This window comes from Carettochelys insculpta, chromosome 3, assembly GCF_033958435.1.
Source record: "Carettochelys insculpta isolate YL-2023 chromosome 3, ASM3395843v1, whole genome shotgun sequence".
Classification (NCBI taxonomy): Eukaryota; Metazoa; Chordata; order Testudines; family Carettochelyidae; genus Carettochelys; species Carettochelys insculpta.
In genome coordinates, this window is record NC_134139.1 from 56127783 (window position 1) to 56149971 (window position 22189).

General features: G+C 44.0%; 1 protein-coding gene across 2 annotated transcripts in view; it reads left to right on the top strand.

Moving 5' to 3' along the window:
* Nucleotides 1-22189, top strand: part of NVL (nuclear VCP like) — an 89722-nt gene that overhangs the window by 58552 nt on the left and 8981 nt on the right. For both annotated transcript variants that reach the window (XM_074989898.1, XM_074989899.1), the window contains exons 19-21: nt 3778-3884; nt 17102-17178; nt 21461-21549. In XM_074989898.1, the coding sequence (XP_074845999.1) occupies nt 3778-3884; nt 17102-17178; nt 21461-21549 (273 nt within the window). The remainder of the gene's footprint in view (nt 1-3777; nt 3885-17101; nt 17179-21460; nt 21550-22189) is intronic.

Below are 22189 nucleotides of genomic sequence, written 5' to 3' on the forward strand. Positions count from 1 at the left end.
ACAACAGGTAATGATGTCTTGTTTAAGCCTTAAGCGCCCTTGGATTTTCTGAATGGTAAACAAGGAGAGGCTTCAATTTCATATCTCTTTCCAAGTATGCACCCTGAAGTTATGTCAGTCAACCTTTTGAGGCCTTGAAACCTGTTGCTTTTGTTTTATTCCTTGAAATAAAGGTTTGAGAAGGCATTCTTTTCCAGAAAAGCCCTGTTTCATCAGCACTGAAGATTTGTTTTGAAGAATACCCACCATCATCAATTATTCATTGCAGTGTGGCTGGGAAAATGTTAGCTGTCTGAATATCAGCAGATGCTGCTTTGCCTGCAACACGCAGCCTATGATAATGTGAATGCAGTTTAAAGCACTGAAACCAACGGTGACTTGCTTCAATGTTACTTCAGCAGCTCAGCTTGCCTGTCTTCTTCAGCTTTCTTCTCAGGTCCTCAAACAAAAGCAGGGCTTTCTCTCTTATGATGAGGAAGCTCAAAGGCATGTTGCGTTCATTATGGCTGTTGGTCCAATGTATTAAAAGTCTTTCAAGTTCACCTGTTATTGCACCCTGGCCTTTGTTATTTGATGCAGCTTTTTTGCTCCACCAACATACGTTTCTGTCATTTATCTTTTCTTTCTGCATGAAGATCATATGGACTGTTGATGCCCCCAAGTTCATTGCCAAATACATCTTTTGATTGCTGGCCCACTTCAGCTCTTTTAATAACTTCAAGTTTGATAGCCACAGATATTGCTTTCTTGGGTTTCTTGGCTTTAGTGACGGCTCCTGAAGAAACTTTTCACGTCTAGGAACCATGATAATCACAAAAGCAAAGATATTTTAAGATTAATATATCTCACAGTCAAGATGAAACGAACACAACAAAGCACCCAAACCAACTGGGAAGAGCTGGGTGGCCAAGGGCAGCCTCACACTCCATTCTGCTGTATTCCTCCATGTTCATTTGTTACAAAGTGGACGCTCAGATGACAGTTGGTTCTTCTTTGTAGTGAAAATATGTTCGTAAATTGAAAAACAGGTATAAATTTACATTGCTGTAGCAAAAATTCATAAATCAGAAGTCGGTAAATCGAGGCATGGGTGTACTTAAAAGCAGTGAATGTGCTTCTACAAACATGTGACTTCAGCAAGTATTCTATTTTCTCTAGCTTTCATGTTAATTTCTCTCCCAACACAAAACAAAATCTTCAGTCCATGGTCTTCACTGCCTCTCAGGAGACCAAGTTCATGTGGTGGTTTGCATCTCCATTTAGTATTTTAATGTGTTCAGAGAGCATATTGTCTCATCTGTTACAGAAAAGTAAGATCCTACAATGATGTGAATGAACAATAAAAAGGAGGATTGCTTGTTTGTAAAAGTGTTTTCATCTGCGTAGTTTATACTTGGCCAAGATGAACATTAATTCTTAATTTACCTTTTCTGTTATTTTACATATCTTTGCAGTAGTTAATTTGGTGAGAATTGTTTCTTTACCTCTAAGAGAACAAGCTGTTCTATTTTTTGTTGAAATTCACGTGAATCTCCTCCATCATCTATGTGGCCACCCTTAGGTGTGATGAACAAATATTCTTTCAGGCAACTTTTTACTTGTTCAGAAATATGCTATGCCTGTCAGTAGGTTCAACTGACATTTGAAGTACTTGTCACACCAGACATGAGTGGACTGTGAATTAGATAATGTGGGTTCCCGGGGGTAACAGTTATTCAAGGAAACTAATTTTTGTCTCCTGAGCTTCAAATGTTACTAGCTGTGCCTCCCACACACACTTTTATTTTATTTTATTTTATTTTATTTTTTCTCCTACTTTTTATTTTTTAGGAAGTTTTATGTAGTTTACAAGTAATTGCTGTGTAAGTATCAGAAACAAAACAATCACTGCAGCTGTTAGCTTTTTGTTTAAAGAATATAGGAATACAGTAATTGAAGCTCTTTGTTTAATGGGTTGTTACCACAAAATAGAGGGAGCATCAGCACAACACCTCTACTATGTCTTTTCTAAAGATTTTATTAAATTGAATGAAATCACTGTATACACATTTAACTGACTAAGGGTGTGTCTACACTAGCCAGCTACTTTGAAGTAGCTGGCACAACGTTGAAATAGCATGCATCGTGTCGACACGCGCCGTGTGCTATTTTGACGTTGAAATCGACATTAGGCGGTGAGATGTCAAAACTGCTATTCCCATCTGAAGATGGGAATAGCTCCCTACTTTGACGTTCAGCGTCGAAGTAGGGCATGTGTAGATGATCCGTGTCCTGCTACTTCGAAATAGCAGGGTCCTCCATGGCAGCCATTGGCTGAGGGGTTGAGAGACACTCTGTCTAGCCCCTGCGGGGCTCTGTGGTCACCATGTGCAGCAGCCCTTAGCCCAGGGCTTCTGGCTGCTGCCGCTGCTGCAGCTGGGGGTCTGTGCTGCATGCACAGGGTCTGCAACCAGTTGTCAGCTCTGTGGATCTTGTGCTGTGCAGGGCAAGTGTGTCTGGGAGGGGCCCTTTAAGGGAGCGTCTTGGGGCTTTGCTGGCCCCTTATTTCGACGGGGAGCGCTTGTGTGTGTGGACGCTCCACATTTCCTTCCAGGGCAGCTCCTTTCGATGTTCCCCGTTGCTACTTCGACGTTGAACGTCGATGGCACCAGCCCTGGAGGATGTGTAGACAATATGTGTCGAAGAAGCCTATTTCGATGTCCTTAGTTCGAAATAGGCTACTTCGACGTAGAGTGCTAGTGTAGACGTAGCCTAAGTGTGTTGTTGAAATGCTACTATTCAAAAAAATGATCAGGAGGTACTGCCTTTTTTTGCAGACAGGTAGGCTTTATCTGAGTATTGAATAAAAGTTAACCAAGTATCTAAGGCTACATCTACACCACAGAGATCTTTCAAAAGAAGCCCTCCCAGAAGATCTCTTCCAACGGAGATTCTTTCAAAAAAGTGCATCCACACACAAAAAGGCAAATCAAAAGAGCGATCTGCTCTTTCCAAAGAGAACATCCACAAAACTCTGGCTCTTTCGAAAGAATGGGCCAGGGATCAAAAATTCAGGTGCAATGAGGACTGCTCTTTTGGAAAAAAAGGGCCAGTGGAGCATCTACACAGGTTTGCTTTTGAAAGAAGGCGCTCTTCCTGAAATGGGAAAGGAAGAGCGCTTTTAAAAGGAGTGCCACATTCTTGTGATTTACTTTCAAAAGAACGCTTTTTGTGTGTAGATACTCTGAAGGCTCTTTTGAAAGAGCCCCCTTCTTTCAAAAAATCTTTCTAAAGATCTCGCTGGTGTAGATGCAGCCTAAGTGTTTCTCTCTTTCTTGCTGGATATGTATTTGATGTATTAGTATTTCCATAACCATATGTTCTTTCTTTCATTTTTCCTCTAAAGGTGAGCTACTGTTTTTTTTTCCAGTGATAGGCTACCAATAACAGAGGAACACCTAGCAGATGAGAAATTAATTCTTCATTTTCGTTTCTGGGACCATTTTCGTTAGGAAGACCCAGGAGGCTTCCCAACAGATCATCTGTGATTTAAATATCCAGCAATTTGTGACATTTTGTTATTGATTTCATTCCAATACTCTGACTGCACCAGTAATAAAATTTCCTCTTTCACTGTAATGTCTACATCGCTTACCTCATTTGATCTCTCTTTCTGTTTTTGCACTTGATTGGTCTGAGTTATCATTGAAACAGTATCTTCAAGACATTTTCTGTTACGACACACACTTCTAGTGTTGCATCTAATTTCAAGATTATATTTTGTCTTCCTCTTCTCAGATATAATTGACCCAGCTATACTGCGCCCTGGTAGACTTGATAAAACACTCTATGTGGGTTTGCCACCACCTGTGGATCGACTTGCTATTTTAAAGACCATCACCAAAGTGAGTATTTGGAAAGAGATGTATGCTATGAGCGATCATTCTTTTGAAGTTGAGTGAAATGATATTATATGAATAACAATTAGAGAAGAATTACAGAGTCCTGCATGACAAAACATTAAAGTAAATTACATTAAAGAGCCATTAAAAGTACCACCCAACATTTTTTAAACATATTAAGGTTGACACAGACAAACAATAATATCTGGTCAAATACTGCCTTACAAAAATTAAACTAAAAGTGCTGGTTTCCACGCTATGCTCACAATTAGGACAAATTAATGTGATGATTCTTTCCCTGCTAAGAACTTAAGCACAATAAGTACAATATTAAGTACAATATTTTTCGTTCTCTGTTGGGTCTTTGATCCTTTTCCAACCAAGATGTTTGATGGTGGAGTCATAAAACTTTACATAAAAATTCTAGCTATGTACCTTATTCAGCAATAGTTGTGTGTATGTGTGCTAGGGGTGAAGGTAGATTTGAAAATTAAAAAAAAAAAAATCAAGCAGAGCATAGCAGTGCTGTCTTAGTAATAGTATATAAAGAGTGTTTTCCAGTATTCAAAAGCACTTCTTCCTTTTACTAAGGGACTAGTGGGATGATGGCTCTGAAAGAGTCCCCTCAAATTTTCTAGAAAAGGAATGAGACTTTCAAGACCCCGTGAATGATGTGGAGGAAACCATGGAAAAGGATTGCAGAGAGAACCTCCCTTGAAATGGCAGGGAGGTTATGATTGAGTGTATGCGTCTCATAATGGAAGAGGTAGAATGTGGAGAGACATTGGAACACATCTGCTCCCGTCATAATTCACGCAAGAGTCAGATGTCAATGTTTCCCACATAATGTTCTTGTATAGTAGCCTGGTGGAAATAAACTTATCTCCTTTCAATCATCTTATACAAAACTACGTGATTGCCTTGGTAGTTATTGCCTCTTGAACCCCTACAGAGGACTGGGTTTTTTAAAAATTTTTTTTTGAAACTCCGTTTTGAGGACACAGTAAGAGGGAATGGGGCTGTAATTTTAACAGTCTCTTTTTAAAGATGATTTGGGTCCTTTTTGTTGTGGTTCTTACATGGTACACAAAGAAGACACAAAACGCTCTTTTTTGGGGGCGGGGGGGAATAGAAAATATTGTGTTGTGATTAAGGTTTACTTCCTCCTTCCTCGTCCTCCACACCAATTCAGCTAGGGAATTTATGAGGATTTTGGAGAAGTCTTGAGCTATTTTCACTCTCTAAATTATGGAAAAAAGGAGTATTTGGTAAATATTCAACACTATCAAGTGTGTGTTTTAGCCACTGGAGTTAAATATGTTTCAGTAGAAGAGTTTTAAATTTTTGCCTAAAAGTCCCTTTCATTCCCAACCCTGTTACCCGGCTGAATTATAATTTTCAGGCAGTCACAGAGGTCTTGGAAACTCACAGAATCCATGAGTCACTCATAGCCTTAGTGATTACATTAATTTGCCAGTCACCATAAAGTCTTCAGAATTAGGTAAAGATCTGAATTTCTAATATTAAAAAAAAAAATAAAAAAAATTACACACCCACTCCAGCTAAAGGTGGTGATATAGTGGAAGGTTATGGCATTTTTGGCATATAGTGAAAGGAAGCATTATGGGATATATGGCATATAGTGAAAGGAAGCATTTTTACATCATAAACAAAAAGGACACAAACACTTGCAGACTGTATTTAAATGATTTCTGTGAACGAACTACTTTTTATATGCATGTGTTCAAACTTGTTTTAATTATACTTGAATACAAGACACAGTGCACAACTAGGTGTTTTAAGTGGGTGGCACTCACTCCTCCCTTTCCTGAGGGGTTTTGTGTTTGTTTTAGAGCGCTAAGAATGTCATTGCTGCTCTCTTTCCCAAACACTCCTACCTTCCATCCCCTGTAAGCATCCTTTTATCTAAATACTTTTAACCACTAACTGAAGGGTTTACATGAAGCAGCTGGGAGGCATAGTTCTGAAGGGATTCCAAATGTTCCAGCCCTTGAAGGTTGGAGGATTAAATGCAATGTCTTGTTATCAAGCCCAGCTCCTGTCAATCCAGGAAGTGGAAAGCTAGGATACAGGTGGTTTCTGATGCAAAGTTGATCTTGTTGGAGTTGGAGATGGGAGACTACTTGAAAATTTCCACTAATTCTCTATATCAAAAACTATTGAAGATGAATCACTGGTTCAAACATAAGTTCAGACCTCACCATGTCATGCTTTGTCCTTCAGTCTTTCGAACTTGACTGCTGTGCAATTCACTGTCAAGATCTCATAGTATTTACCATTTGAACGGAGGCTTGACTCAGCTTCTTCCCTGTATTGTTTAGCATATAGTGTAAGTCAGCAACTCTGTCTTTCCTGTGTTCTGTACTTCTGCTTTTGATTTTATCTTGATATGCCCAAGTTTCACCTCACTTAAAAAACTACTTGCTTACAAAATCAGACATAAAAATATGGAAGTGTAGAACCATACTGTTTCTGAAAATGTTCTTACTTTCTCATTTTTTACTGTATAGTTATAAAATAAATTGACTGGAATATGTTGCGCCTTATATGGTTACCTCTCTGTGACTGGAATACAAATATTGTATTGACAATTCAGTAGATAGAGTAGTATAAAAAAGTCATTGTATGAATTTTTAGTTTGTACTGATTTTGTTAGTGCTTTTATGTAGCCTGTAGTAAAACTAGAGAGATTACCTAGATGAGTTCATGTATCCATGGGAATACCTGTGCAAGTCCCTAAAATTATATATATACCTGGTTAAGAACTGTTGGATAAGTGGCTGCATTTTAGTGGTGATACTGGGTGTAGATGGATTCTTTAGTCCAGTACCAATGTAACCACTTCTGAAAAGTGAATTATCCCAAATTTTACCCACTGAGAAAAACATAATATGAAACTAAGCCTGTTCCAGTTGATGTTCCTGTACTGTAGGACCACTGTGTTGTTTTATTTTTTCTTTAAATGTTCAGATTTTAATTATATTGCATGAAGATGGACCTTCAGAGAGAGATTTCACAGAAAACAATTTACAAGGAAATATAAAATACCTGTTAAGTAATCTCATTCCTAAATTATAGTGTTGCATGCTGAGTTACATACCCATTGAGAGTAGAAAATACCAAATATTAGAATAGCGGGAAAGATGTTTTTTCAGAACATTGCAAAGAATTCTGAATACGTAAACCTGAAAAATGTGCATACCTGGACCCTTGTTTAAGCAATGACATTGTGGTCAACATCTGTATAAAACATAAGACAAGATCTCATCCCTAATGAGTTTACAGTCTAGTTCAGATGCATGTGGCACAATGGGTAATAGCACACATTCAAGCTGGTATAGAAATCTTGCAGAGGATATTGAAAGATTTTGTAGAAGTGTACGTGTGAGGAGGAAAGTGGGGTCATGTGGTGAACGAAAGGTGTGTTGCTTACATGCTGGGAGCATTGTCAGAAAGGAGTCCTGAAGATGAGTAGGAGTGTATTTTGGGGGAATCAAAATGGACAGCTATGAAGGAGGGCTTGAAAGGTCCAATATTTTCATATTAAATAATTATGCAGATAAAACCTGTTTTTGCATATCTAGTGTTCAGTATACTGGTATTCTCTGCCAGATGTATTAACTTCTCTGCTGCACACAAATCTGTGCTTATGTCTTCAGAGTAGGTACACAGAAGGCCTATGTACAACTCTACATGGAGAATAGGAAGGAAACATCTGCTAGTCAGTGTTTTCTGTTATTTCAGCTTTCATGCCATTAGAGCATAAGCTTTTTGTGGCAAACAACTGTTACTTGGAAAAAACTCCATTCTCATACAATGGGGGTGTGTGCAAGAATGAAAACCATTGAGGTCAATGGTTCTCAGTCAGGGGTAGACAAACACCTGAGCATATGCTGAGATCTTCCAGGGAGTACATCAGCTCATCTATATATTTGCCCAACAGGCTACATAAAAAGACACTAGTGAAGTTAATACTGTACTACTCTATATATTATTATATACTGAAGTGTAAGTATAATGTTTATATTCCAGTTGATGATTTATTCTATAATTATATAGTAAAAATAAGAAAGCAAGCAATTTCTCAGTAAAGTGCTGTGATACTTTTGTATTTTTGTCTGATTTTATAAGCAAGTAATTTTAAGGAAGGGTAAATGGGGGGGAAGGGGAGGGGCACAAAAGACAAATCCAGCTTCTGAAAGGGGAACAGTAGTTTGGAAAGGCTGAGAGAATTGTTCCCTGTAAGTTGAGCACTTGGGTGGCAGCCAAGGAGAAGTTCAGGAGTTACCCAGCTGATAAACAGTATGCCCACAGCTAGCAGCATGTGTTTCTACTTGTGGTGCACATCACACGTGCATTGGTGCACATAACAAAATTCATTACAACCATGGATGGAAAAAAATTAGAGGGAAGACTGGTTGAAAGCCTCAGTTCTATTTGGTTGTATTAACTCTTGACTATATGGTAGTGAAGTTTCTTCTTCCATGAAACTCCATGTGAGTCAGTTACCTTAAAAATGTTACTTATAAGTTTGGACTCTGACCTTGTATTGCCATAACTGCAACTGAGACATCCCTGTGCTGCTTTTGTTTGCTAGTTTAAATTGCAATTGGAAAGTTACTTTATATTGTGGAGCTGTAATCTATTTCCTCAGTGGAGGGAGCTATAAAATATACAGGAATATAATAATTAGATTTAATGCCATCTCCACAATATGCAGCAGCCACAGGTCATCATCCCTGAATATATGTTATAAAATTCCATATAGTGCCCAGATGGTCCAGGGATGAGCCTGTAGAGAATCTATAAATAAGTAATGCAGAGTAAGGCCAGAAAGGACCACCAGATCATCGAGTCTAACCTACTATATTATTACAGACCATCAGAACTGGACCTTGGGAGACTGAACTCTTGTGTGCAACTGGCAGAGAACAGGAGAGACCAAGTTGCACTAATGCCTGAGGTGCCTGCGGTCACAGGGAATTTTGTGAGATACCTTCAGATGTCCCTAGCAAGTGACCTGTGTCCTATACTGCCAAGGAAAGAGGCACCTACCCCACCCCAGATCTCTGCCAGTTTGACCTAGGAGAAAATTCCTTCGTGACCCCAGATATGGTCAAACCCCAGGTTAGATCCTATGAAAAAGAATCAAGCAGCTGATAGAATTTCTCAGAGCACTGCTGTCTCCCAAATCCTCCAGCCAGTGTCCATCTCCAGCTGTGGAGATGTAGAACTCACATCACATAAAACAGACACTTAGAATGCAGTAGTTGAGCTGCAGTGTTTATGAAATCTGACATGGAAGAGTTCTCTTGGAAGCTCAATTCCAACTTCCCCTAGATAAAATTTTTGAAATGTTGTATCCTTCTCTGAAGCTCAGTAGGTATGAGCGATTCATACAGTTCTTCGTAAGGATGAGACAAATAGGGTTAAAACCACATGTATATTAAAGAGAGAGTGGGTGAGTTAGTATCTTTTATTGGACCAGCTTCTGCTGGTGTCAGAGACAAGTTTTTGAGCTACACAGTCTAGTTCAAATGCATGTGGCGCAATGGATAATAATACACATTCAAGCTGGTACAGAAGTCACTCCCAAACATTACATATACATGCAGGTTATTTTGCATAAATAGCATATATTCTAAGGACCCATTCAAGATAGTGGCCCATTTTTCACCTTTGCAGTCATAGAAAAAAAGAGCGGTTAGTGGGTTACAAATTATTGTAATAAGGCATAAATCTGGTGTGTCTGTTCAGTCCAGGATTTTTAACATCTAGCAGAGCTATGAATTTAAGCTCCCAGGCTCATCTTTTGAAAGAGTTGTGCAGGTATTCAGAACAGTGACACTGAGTTTATCGCTTGTCACAACAATCTCTGTCCTTAGTCTGACTACATGTCCATGGACTCTTCACCAGTTCCTTTGTTCTCCCTGGTGCCAAGTAAAGACAAGGCCTCACAGCACTATGCTGGCACCGCTTGAGACCCTCATATGGCCTGTAGGCATGGATCAAAATCTCTAATGCCACAGGAAAAAAAAGAGGCTTGAAGGGATGATCTCCCAGTGCGAGGCCTGAGGAATCAACAGCTGTGAGAGGCAAGTTGGGCCACACTAGTGCTGCCAGATTCCCAGGTTCTTGCTCAAGCTCGACTCCACCTCCACTCACTGCACATTCCACTGGGGTGCAGGCCTCATCCACAGCATTTCTGGCTCAGATCCCCAGTCAAGAAATCTGCAGATTGGCGACTTGGTCTTCTGTCCACATCTTCCCCAGTGACTTTGTAATCACCCATCAGGTTAGGGGTGATGCAGCATTTGGGCATGCACTGCTGCAGTCAGTGCAAGAGTCTGACCCCACCACCTGAACTTGGACTTGCATCTCACCTGACTGGAATACTCATGAACGAGCGCTCAAAGAAGGAAAAATTCTTATGTTTTTGTAACTGGTCTTCAACAGGTGGTGTTATGTCCATTTCAATGTCCACCTCCCTTCCTCTTTGTCAGAGTAACCAACAAGAATGAACTGAGGAAGGGGAGGGTTAGTAGGGCTCTAGATTGGGTGCCATGAGTGCGCAGTGCCAAGAGTGCTTGGGCCAACCCTATGGCTATTGCTAGAGGAAAAATCTTCTGGCTACCATGTACGTGCACACACCTGATTGGAATGGACATGAACAACACATCTTGAAGAACAATAGTTACCAGAAGGTGAGTAACTGTTGTTATTTTTCCAATCCTGTATTTCCATGGCTTTTCTCTGAACCCTCTGTCATTTTTTCAACATTTTTCTTGAATTGTGAACAGCGTAACTGGACAGTCTTCTCCTCTCTGTAAGGGTAATGCTGAACTTGACTTGCCTAACATCAGCACTGGAATTCAGCAGTTCTTCCTCGAGTGTCCCTGTGGGTGCTCCACGATAGGTATCAGGCTCGCCCCAGCGCCGCAGATCGGATCTTTCCAGCAGTTTCTGCCGGACCGCGCATGCGCTGGCGCGTGCCGCTCCCCTCCACACTCCCGGTCACGTGCGCGATCCGGTCCCCGCCAGTTCCTTCTTAACTGCCATTGGCTGCAGACGGAATCTGCTCAGGCTGTGGCCAGAGTCAGCGTATTAAGAGGTTTTTTTTCAGAGTTTTAGAGTTCTCTTTCAGAGTTCTTAGTTAAATTGTTTGTTTCTTTATTGCAAAAAAAAAATATATATATATATATATATATATATATATATATATATATATATATATATATATATATATAAGTAGAAAGTCTTAGAAACGAGAGGAGGAGCGGAGGCACCCCGGGGACGTGAAGGCCAGTAGGCCTCCTGCTGCAGCAGGCTGGAGTCCGTGAGAGGGGAACAGGCACAGAGAAGGTGCTAAGTACCCTATTAACAGCTCAAAGACTCACCGCAATGTCCTCTTCAGGATTCAAGAAGTGTGAGTCCTGCCGCGAAGCTGTGCTGGCCTCTGATGGGCACAGTCAATGTATCAGATGCCTGGGGGAATCACACGTCACCCAGAAATGCTCCTTCTGTGCAAAGCTCACGGCAGAGCCAGAAAGGACAGAGAAATGCGGCTGAAAATGCTGCTGTTTGATGAGGCCCTCCAGCCAGACGTGCCAGAGAGGCCTCAACCGGAGGGACCCACAGGGCTCCATAAAAGGAAGGCAGTGTCCCTCACCCCCTCAGTGCAAAAACAGAGGAAGCTCTCTCCAGCCCAATCCCTGCCGGTGCTCACAGCGAGCGGGACGGGCGTAGCTCATAGCCCCAAGACGCAGTCACAAGCGAGCAGCAGCGCACGTGGCAGAGGCTGAGCCTCCGATTACTAAACAGCTGGCCCGCGCATTCACAGCGGCGGCCAGGCAAGAGCCGGAACCAGCGGCACCGCCGCAAGCGGCACAGACCCCCACAGCACCGACGGTGCAGGGCCAACAGGCATGTAGCCTGCAGGCACCGGAGGAGACCACCCGCGTGGCACCGCAGATGAACGTGCTGACAGCAGGGCCAAGATCCCCAGCACAGAGAGAGGCGGAGCCAGCCTCGCAGGGGAAGGGAAAGGCAGCAGCGAAAACCTGGCACCGCAGCCCTTCTCTGGACAGGGCTGCAGGGCTGCTCTGAACAAGTCCTCCCCTTATGCTGCGTACACCAACCAGGAGACATGGGTCTCCCCCAGCCTACCCAGAGCCTCCTTCCCCATTCCTCCAACCAGCCTCACCATGGCTCGGGCCACCCTCGCCCTTTCTGGGATTTGACCCTCTGGAGTACTACCATAAACCAGTTTCACCATTGTCTCAATCGTCCAGACGATCTCACTCCCCCAGACATCGGGAGTATGCACCTCGAGAGTGGTCCAGGTCTCCATCCCAGGAACCGTGCCCATGCTGCCACGGTCGTCCTTATCACGCCGGGCATAGACACCACAGGCACACACCCAGGGGCAGGTCCCCCTTGACCGCCCAGTACCCCCGTGGGCACTCACGGACGGGGACGGAAACACAGCTGTCTCAAGGAGAGCTGATTCTGGAACCCCGAGATTTTCCCTCGCAAGCCTCTAGTGAGAGGTTGTACCACCGACAGCAGGACCCTGAGAGTTCAAGGGAGGTCTACCCTAGTGGTTCCTCCTTGTCCTCCCCCAACGAGGCTATGGCCCCCGGGGATGTTGCCCCCCCCGGACGACCTCAAACAGTTTCAGGAGCTGTTTAAAAGGGTGGCTTTCATGCAAGGCATCCAAACAGCAGAGGTGCAGGAGAAGCACCACAAGCTCCTCAAAAACCTGAGGCCTCCGGCCTCATCCAAAATCGCTATCCCGCTTGACGAAGCAATCATGGAGTCTGCTACCACCATATGGCAGACCCCGGCTTCCGCTCCACCTATAAACAAGAGGGCGGATAAGAAATACTTCATCCCAGCGAAGGGCATGGAGTTCCTGTTAAGTCACCCACAACCAAATTCTCTGGTGGTAGAATCATCTCAATAGAGATCGAAGACTTCCCAGTACAAAGCGGGGGGAACGGACAGAGATGCCAAGAAGCTAGAGCTATTTGGCAGAAAGGCATACTCCTCCTCCACCCTGCTGCTGAGAGTGGCTAATTTATGCAGCACATCTAGTGAACCACAATTTCAACAATTACTCCAGGCTTACTTCTCTCATGGATTCACTTCCAGAAGATAAGAAGCCGGTGCTGAAGGCCATCGTGCAAGAGGGCTATGCAGCCTCAAGGACAGGAGTCCAGATCGCCCTGGACGTAGCGGACACGGTGGCACACTCAACGGCTACGGCAGTGGTCATGCGCAGGGAATCCTGGCTCCAGACATCGGGTATCCCGAGGGATCTGCACGCAAAAATTGTCGATCTCCCTTTCAACACGCAGAAGTTGTTTGCAGAGTCAACTGATTCGGTCCTTCATTCCAGTAAAGACTCAAGAGCTACACTCAGAACCCTGGGTATTTATACCCCTCCATACAGAAAGAAAAAGTATTACCCTCAACAACGGCGATACCCGTACCAGCCTCAGCGTGCTCAGTACCAACAGGGCTACGACCAAGGGCGGCAACAACAGCAACAACAGTATAGAACTCCCAGGCGACATTCCCAACAAGGCCGTGCATGCTCGGGGCAGGCCCAAAGGCAACAAGTTTGACGGACAGATCGAGGGCTGCACTATTACTACCATCGCGCAATGTCATCCACAAATAATGTTCCATCATCGCCTCTGACCGTTCCACTCACAATAGCAAAAGATCACCAAAGACAAGTGGGTACTAGAGATCATAGCCACGGGTTACGTGATCCCCTTTCAGTCGCTCCCACCGCCAAGACCTCCGCCCAGGCCTCATCTCAGGGATGCCTCCCACGAGGCGAAACTCAAGCACGAGGTGGACCACCTGATGCTTATAGGGACGGTCGAAAGAGTGCCGGAGCGACTTCAAGGGAAAGGGTTTTATTCACGATACTTCCTCACAGAGAAGAAAACAGGAGGCTGGAGGCCCATCTTAGATCTTCGAGGCCTCAACCGGTACTTGCGCAAACAGCGCTTTCGGATGATCACAGTCGCCTCTATACTCACGGCAGTGGACGATGGAGATTGGTTTGCAGCCCTCGACTTACAAGATGCATATTTTCATATAACAATCCACCCGGCTCACAGATGTTTTCTCCGCTTTATGGTCGGCAAAGAACATTTCCAATACAAGGTTCTGCCGTTCAGCCTCTCCTCGGCCCCCAGAGTCTTTACCAAGACCCTGGCAGTGGTGTCAGCCTACCTGCACAGACAGGGGGTATTTATATTCCCATATCTGGACGACTGCCTACTGAAAGGGGCCTTGAAAGAGGAGGTACTATGCATGATACGTGTAACAGCAAACACGTTTTCTTCGCTGGGCCTGGTCATCAACCTTGCGAAATCAAAGATCGACCCCACACAGGACATAGAGTTCATAGGGGCACGCATAAATTCTATTACAGCAAGAGTTTATCTACCCGACGCTCGCTTTCGCGCTATCGGTTCCCTGGTACAAGTCATTACATACAGCCCCACGGTGCCGGTTTTAATGTGCTTGCAGCTGCTCGGCCACATGGCACCAGCTGCGTTTGTGGTACAGAACGCCAGATTGCATATGAGCAACCTACAACATTGGTTGGCGAGCGTTTACAAGCTGGCATCCCATACTGTCCACAGGGTGGTGTCGCCCACGACAGAGGTGCGCAGATCCCTGCAATGGTGGGTAAACCCCAAGAACATGCTAACAGGGGTTCCCTTTCACCAACCACAAATCTCTATTTTTCTCACCATCGGCGCCTCCCGCATAGGGTGGGGAGCACATATTGGCGAAAAGGTGACGCAAGGACTGTGGTCCCCTATGGAACAGTCACTGCATATAAATATTCTGGAGCTCAGAGCGGTGTTCAACGCCTGCAAACACTTTCAAGACCACATACAAGGCAAGGTAGTTGGGATCAATACAGAGAATATCTCCACCATGTTTTATATAAACCGACAAGGCGGAGCTCAATCCCGTGCCTTATGTGCGGAAGCAGTCCAGCTGTGGAACTGGTGCATCGCCAACAATATAACGTTGAAAGCCTTGTACTTACCAGGCGCTCACAACATGAAGGCAGACCAGCTGAGCAGGCACTTCGCACTCACACACAAGTGGCAGATCCGCTCCGATCTGTTACGACCAATTTTTCAGGCATGGGGGTTTCCCCAGATAGACCTGTTTGCCACTCAGCACAACAAGAAGTGCCCCCAATACTGCTCAAGGGCAGGACTGGGGCGGGGGTCCCTGGGGTACGCATTCGCGATTTCGTGGAAGGGCCCACTGCTTTACGCGTTCCCACCCACAGTGCTCATCCACAAGGTCCTGCGGAAAGCCAGGAGGGAGAGAGCCCGCATGAGCCTAGTGGTCCCCACATCGGATCGACAGCAATGGGTCCCCTTGCTTCTCCGCATGTTGGATTGTCCACCGCTTCCCCTTCCGGTAGCACCAGACCTGCTCACGCAGGCCCAGGGGTCCATAGTGCATCCTCACCCCCGAGGCCTGCGCCTACAAGCATGGTTAATCCACGGCTCAGCTCCCTAGAAGGTACATGTACGGAGGGAGTGCAACAAGTCCTGGAAAGTAGCCGAAGGATCTCCACCAGGAAGACCTACAAACAGAAATGGACTCGATTCACTGCATGGCGTTCCACCAAGCAGTTAGATCCCCTTGAAGTGCCTATACCTGTCATACTAGAATACTTACTGGACCTCAAGAGAGGCCGGCTCTCCCTCTCCTCGTTTGAAGGTCCATCTTGCCGCTATATCGGCTTTTCGGCATGCAGAGGAGGGGCCCACGGTGTTTGCCCATCCTATTGTTACCAGGTTCCTGAAGGGGCTGGTAAACCTGTATCCCCCTTGGAAACCGCCTCCACCATCGTGGAGCTTGGACCTGGTGCTCAGCATGCTAACGGGACCACCTTTTGAACCCTTACCCACGGTTGCCCTCCGTCTCCTTACGATAAAGACAACCTTCCTTCTTGCAATCACGTCAGCTCGCAGGGTGAGTGAGCTCGCAGCAGTTATGGCAACGCCGCCCTGCACGGTATTCTGAAAGGAGGCGGTAACATTATGGCTGCACCCAGCCTTTGTTCCGAAAGTTTCTTCAGAGTTCCATCTTAATGAACCTATAGTTTTACCCTCATTTTACCCGAAGCCTCAGAGCTGCAACAAGGAGGCACGCCTGCACCTCCTGGACGTGAGGAGGGCGTTGGCCTTCTACATAGACAGAGCTAAGTCCTTCCGGAAAACGGACAGACTCTTAGTCTCTCTCGCTCCCAGATCAAAAGGAGAGGGTCTCTCTTCACAGAGAATCTCGAAGCACACTGTGTCCTGCATAAAGATGTGCTGTGAACTTTGAAAGACTCCTTTACTCATTCCACCCAGGCGGTGGCGGCACCAACAGCCTTTTTCAAGGGCATCACGCTAAAAGACATTTGCAGAGCGGCGACCTGGTCATCCTATGACACCTTTGCCAAGCATTATGCCCTACACCGGGTATTCCAAGAGGATACCCGCCTCTCGACAGCGGTCCTTTCGGGGGCAAGCTGCACATAACCTGATTACCCACCTCCTTTCTTGGGTTACTGCTGGGTAGTCACGTATCGTGGAGCACCCACGGGGACACTCAAGGAAGAAAGAGAAGTTACTCACTGTAGTAACGATGGTTCTTTGAGATGTGTCCCCGTGGGTGCTCCACCACCCGCCCATCCTCCCTGCTTCGGATCTCTGTTTGGTGTTTTTCAGGAGCATCCGAGGCAGTTGGTCAAGTAACTGGCGGGGACCGGATCGCGCACGTGGCCGGGAGCGCGCAGGGGAGCGGCGCGTGCCGGCGCATGCGCGGTCCAGCAGAAACTGCTGGAAAGATCCGATCTGCGGCGCCGGGGCGAGCCCGACACCTATCATGGAGCACCCACGGGGACACATCTCAAAGAACCATCGTTACTACGGTGAGTAACTTCTCTTTTTCTGAACCACTTCAGTGTCAAATTGTCCTGCAGACCTGCTCTTTATTCTTGTCAGTTTCTGAGTCATACTAATCCCTACCCCTGTATTCTCAGAAATTGTACGGCCTCAGCTCAGTATGATTTTTACATGATAGTCACTTTTGGGGTTTCTTAATTGAAAAAAAAATGTATTTATTTTCTTCTTCCACCACCCCCAACTCCTTAGGATGGTACCCGACCCCCTTTGGATGTTGATGTAAACCTTGAAGAAATTGCTTATGATCAGCGTTGCGATTGCTATACGTGAGTGTCTTCCATTTTTAGTTCTAATACATGCAGCGAGAAATGTCCGTATGTTTAATGTATTTTTTATTATTAACAGGAATGTTGAACTTCCTGACTCTCAGGCTCAAATCCCTTTCCCTCTTTTCCATCACTTACACTTGAAATTTTTCCAGGGACTTTTTAAACAGCGGAGATGGTATAGGCTTCCTTTTCCTACACAATAATCTGGTGTTGGCTGGCACTATTGGTGTTTAGCAAAGGCCACTCTGTCCTTTTTTTCCTTTGCCTTGTCTCTGTTTCTGGAATATTTGTATTCAACCACAGATAAGAAATTTGAAACCTCTCAAGAAACTGGATCCACAGTTAAAAGTGGTAGGCAAAACTTGCACACATAGTTGTTCTAAATTCTGTTACAGAAATGGGTCAAGATTGTTTTATATCTGACAGAGTACTGGAGGCATATTGTATCCTGAGAAGCCTTCATATAGTGCAAATGTCCAAAGAATGGGTTTGATGCAAATTTCATAACTACTTATCAGTCATTTGCAAACCCATAGCTTTACAGAGCTCCTCAAAGCTATTAACTCATTGCCATGATTGATTAGTTAATCTTAAGTGTTTTAATGAGGTAATAATTATTCCCTTAAAACTTTGCACTCTCTCTCTGTACTGTGTAATAAAAAAATAACTTTCAGTGTAAAAAAAGATGATAGATGGGAAAGTATAAAAAAAATAGAGTATTGACGTATAAAATAGGAAGTGATATCTGTGTATTGATGGCCTAGCTGTTGCCAGTTTTTGTTGTTTTTTCTTTTGGGGAGGGAAGGAGTAGGCATTTTGGTAAAGGACAGTTTTGAGGAGGGTGTTGAAGGATAATAAGGTGGCTTTGTGGATATTTATTGAGTGCTCCATTGAAGCATGAAGGACAGCATTGGAGAGCACATAATACTGCTTGTTTGGAAATTTAACAGTTGGACAAAAAAAGCTGACAGCTCAATCGTGAATGAGAGATGATAGGTAGAGTGGGAGTAGATTGTGAGAGGCCTTGAAAGTGAAGACAAGCAGCTAGTGTTGGATGCAATAGAGAAGTGTTAGTCAGTGGAAGGATGTGTGGAGAGGGGTGATGTGGCCAAAGTGACATTATAGGGAAATGATCACTGCAGCCACATTGTGAATGAATTATCAGTTTAACAAGACTGTGTTTGTCAAAGCTGGAGGAAAAGGTTATTGCATATTCAAGCTATGAGATGATGATATCCTGGATAAAAGTCCAGAGCTGAGAAACTTAACATATCTTTTCTAGCAGTAAAAGAAAAGGGTGCAGGGTGTTTTTGTTACATGTTGGCACAGTCTCCTCTTTAGTCTACACTGATATAAATTGATTCCAGTCTTCAGTCCATGTACGGTAAGCTGTTGGTCTGGGCCATGACTGATCGCTGTACTTAGCTCTGGATCATAATGCAGACTTTCATGTCTGATGCCTTTCTTGGGCAATGGGACCCTGTAGTCCAGCAGCCTGAGCTCTTGAATAGTATCAGACATGTGAGCCCGTGTTGCTTACACGTTTTTCACTGAAATCCAGCTGGCTTTGGGAGCTCTGGGATCTAAGTCAGCCCTTCTGGGATATTATGGTAATAAACTTAAGCAAGAAACTCAGACTTCACAAAGAAGTTTTGTGATTATTGAAGTCCAGCTGCAGATGGTATTTTTGTTGTTTTGTTTTTAAAAAGAGATGGTTGTTATGGAAAAACTGATGTACTAGTTTCCTATCCAACAAAAGGGTCTCTTTACCAAAGGATATTTTTACTCTTGAAAGTACTTTAGTTACACACCTTTGGAAGATAACAGTCCGGAATGCAGCCCTCCTGCTCTGATCTCACCCCTCCTGTGAGTCTGAGGGCTGGTTTAGGGCCAGTCAACCCTTCCTAGCTTCTCTCTCCTTAGTCTGGTCCACTTGCATATGGTGGTGTCATGGGAAGTTGCTGAAGTTGCCAGTTGGGGTGGTGAGCTCCCTAGCCTGTGGCCTCACCCTGTCCCCCTCTTCTCTTCCTTCCTCTCTGCTTACTCCTTCCAGGTCTGAAGAAGTGGGTTTGTCCTGTGAAAGCTCATAACCTAATAAATTATTTTGTTAGTCTTTAAAGTGCTACAGGACTGCTTTTTTGTATTCTGAAGATTCAGGCATTTAAAGCTAATGCTCCATACTCAGATTGTGCATCTAAAATTGTAGGCAAGGATTTTTTTTAGAAATGCGATTTTATAATTTTCAGCAACAAACTCATGAAGTATTTAAAGCAGATTTTAAGATGAGGTCCCATAGACATAAGTAATGCACAATTGTTTTTGTCCGTACATTTAGAAATTGACAGTATAGACCTCCAGATTGGCACATTCCCATCAAATGGCTTTATTACCATTCAGTGGCTCTTTTGCAGGGTCACTGTCATGCCAATAGGTCTGGCAAGCTGGAAGACTTTTCAGTTAATAGATTCCCTCCTGAGGAAGACTCAGCAGGCTTCAACACAATATGGATAGGAAGGGGGAAAGCTTGAGCACTAGGCCTCAGAGAAGGCATTGCCTCCCCTTGTCTCTTACATCTACTGCCATGAGCACAGTGTCTTGGATAGATTGAGCTCATCAGGATTAGAATGAGTTCTCAACCCCCTATGGGTGTGTTGATCCAATCTGGAAGTTGCACTGCAAAGTGAAAGTCTCAGTGATCATTATAGTTGCAAAATGGAGGTCTGCTGACAGGTCAATTAGTTCACTGACTCTGCTTCTTTTTCAGTACACTTCTAATGCAGAACTCCTTTAGTATCAATTAGGGAGAGGCTAGCAAATGTGAGGATGAATACTACAGATGGCAGTGCTGATTTACTTCACTGAGAGGGAGGAAAATATAGTTTCTGTGAATGAAGAAAATTAAGGATATCTGCTGTGACTATGTAGGAAGTTACAAACAAGTATTTTGGCAAAGGTTCTGAAGTCCTTAAAGACTGTGCAATGAGCTGGACATCATTTCAGTCCATGTATCCAGGGTGTGTTGAGTTCTCATTGTTATATCTGCAGAACAGCTATAAACGCTGAGCAAAGAAAATTTAATTATCCAGGTTCATGTTAATTCTCCTTTAAATGGCTTATAAGAGGTATATTTATTTGGTGATTAAGTAACTCCTTAAATACATTTGTTTACTTGAGCCAAAGTTATTAAAAATTTACTTTTGTATGACTTAGCAGCCATGTACCAGTCTACTGATTTGTGAGTAACTTGCAGCTCTTTGTTTCCAGCCATTTAAGACAGATCTACTTGCTGTTTTTTGGATGCTGAGTGTTAAGAGGGCACTAGTTCATTATTCTCCAGCCTGGGGAAAAGTACATTTCATTGGCTAGAACTATGACCAGACTTGCCCATTCTTTGCCTGTCTGCTTTGTCTTCTCTTTATTGCGGAACAGGCAGCCATGCAGAAAAAAGTGGTTGGGGTTAAAAGATGTAACACAAGGTGGCTGGTGGTCTGTCTGAGTGTGAAGAATTCCTGCCAGGCTCAGCTGGTGGAAAGTGAACTAGAGATGAGGAGGTGAAATCTGGGTAGTGTGTAAAGTGAAGAGCATAAACCCCTCAAAAGAACAAACGAGGTAGCAGGAGAAAGAGAATAAAGGAGATGAGGAAGTGCACAAAGGTGACATAGGGCCATTGCATGGAGACAGGGACCACCCAGGTTCCAATTCACTGTGAAATGCAGCTCTGACTAAAAAATAAGCTAGAAACAGCTACTGTATTTGGTTGTTGTTTACAAAATAAATTCACAGTCACAGTTAATGTTTGAAATACTTAATGTGAGTGCGTTAGGTGGGTCTCAAGAATATACTTCCGCAAAGAATCAATAACCTGACTGTTCCCTTCTCTTGTGTCTGTGCCAGAAAGGCTTAGTCAGGATCAAATGCACTGTAGTTTATAATCTTCGATGTGATACAGCCAGCTCTAAGTGAATATAACTTAACTATTGTTTTTTTGTGAGACATAGGTAGTTTGTGTACCAAATTCTCTATTTTCTGCTTTCCCAACTCCAAGGTATGTAAATTACTCTGAGTGGCAGGTCTTCAATCTCGTCCTTACCACCACGTGATTCCAAATGCTTTTTATATCCAGCATGTTTTAACAAATACATATTTATACTTATCTTTCACCAGTGGTCCTATTCTCTCTGAATCTTTTGCATTCTCCTGACTTTGTGTATGTCATCACAAATAAAGGTGATGGAGAGAAATATATCCTAAAACAATCGTTATTTGTGTCTATCTCTAGGGGGGCAGATCTTTCTGCTTTGGTGCGTGAAGCTTCAGTCTGTGCCTTGAGGCAAGAAATGGCCCTACAGAATGGCAAAAGCAAGAAAGGTAAGACAAGCATATAAAGTGTAAATGAAACAGTGGGAAGATAATTAAATTAGTTTAAAGTCATAAACATAATCTGTTTGAACTGTTGGAGAATAGTGGGCCAACCAAAACTAAGGGGGAAGATTTCTGTTGAGAAAAGATATAAATCCTAAAGGGGCATTGGTTTTTGGAGAGAGTGCTGAATATGATGGGGTACTAGAAAAGATTTCCAGTAAAGATGTTGAAATTAGATTTATTTAGATACTGGTTTTGTTTTTGTTTGTTTGTTTGTTTTTAAAACTCAGGTAGTACAATTTTGAAATTCTCTTGTCTGGCAACATCCCTGGTCTGGCATGATCACAGATGTTGCTGGACCAGGGAGAACCTGGATGAGAGAGCTCCAGCTGCACAGCTGCAGAGGAGCCCCATTGGTGGCATGAACCCCTCTGGCAGCCCTGCAGCAGTGGGGAGTTTGGCCAGGGAGTAATAGCCCTGCAGGCCCAAGAGAGGGTGGTGGCCAGTGAGCCTGGATGGGGCATGGACCGTGCTGACAGCCTTGCAACAGCCAGGAGCCCTGCTGGGGCAAGGAAGCCCTATGGTGGGGAGCTGGATCAGGGCGCCTGGCTTGGGGCATGGAGCTTGCCAGGGAGCCCATCTCAGG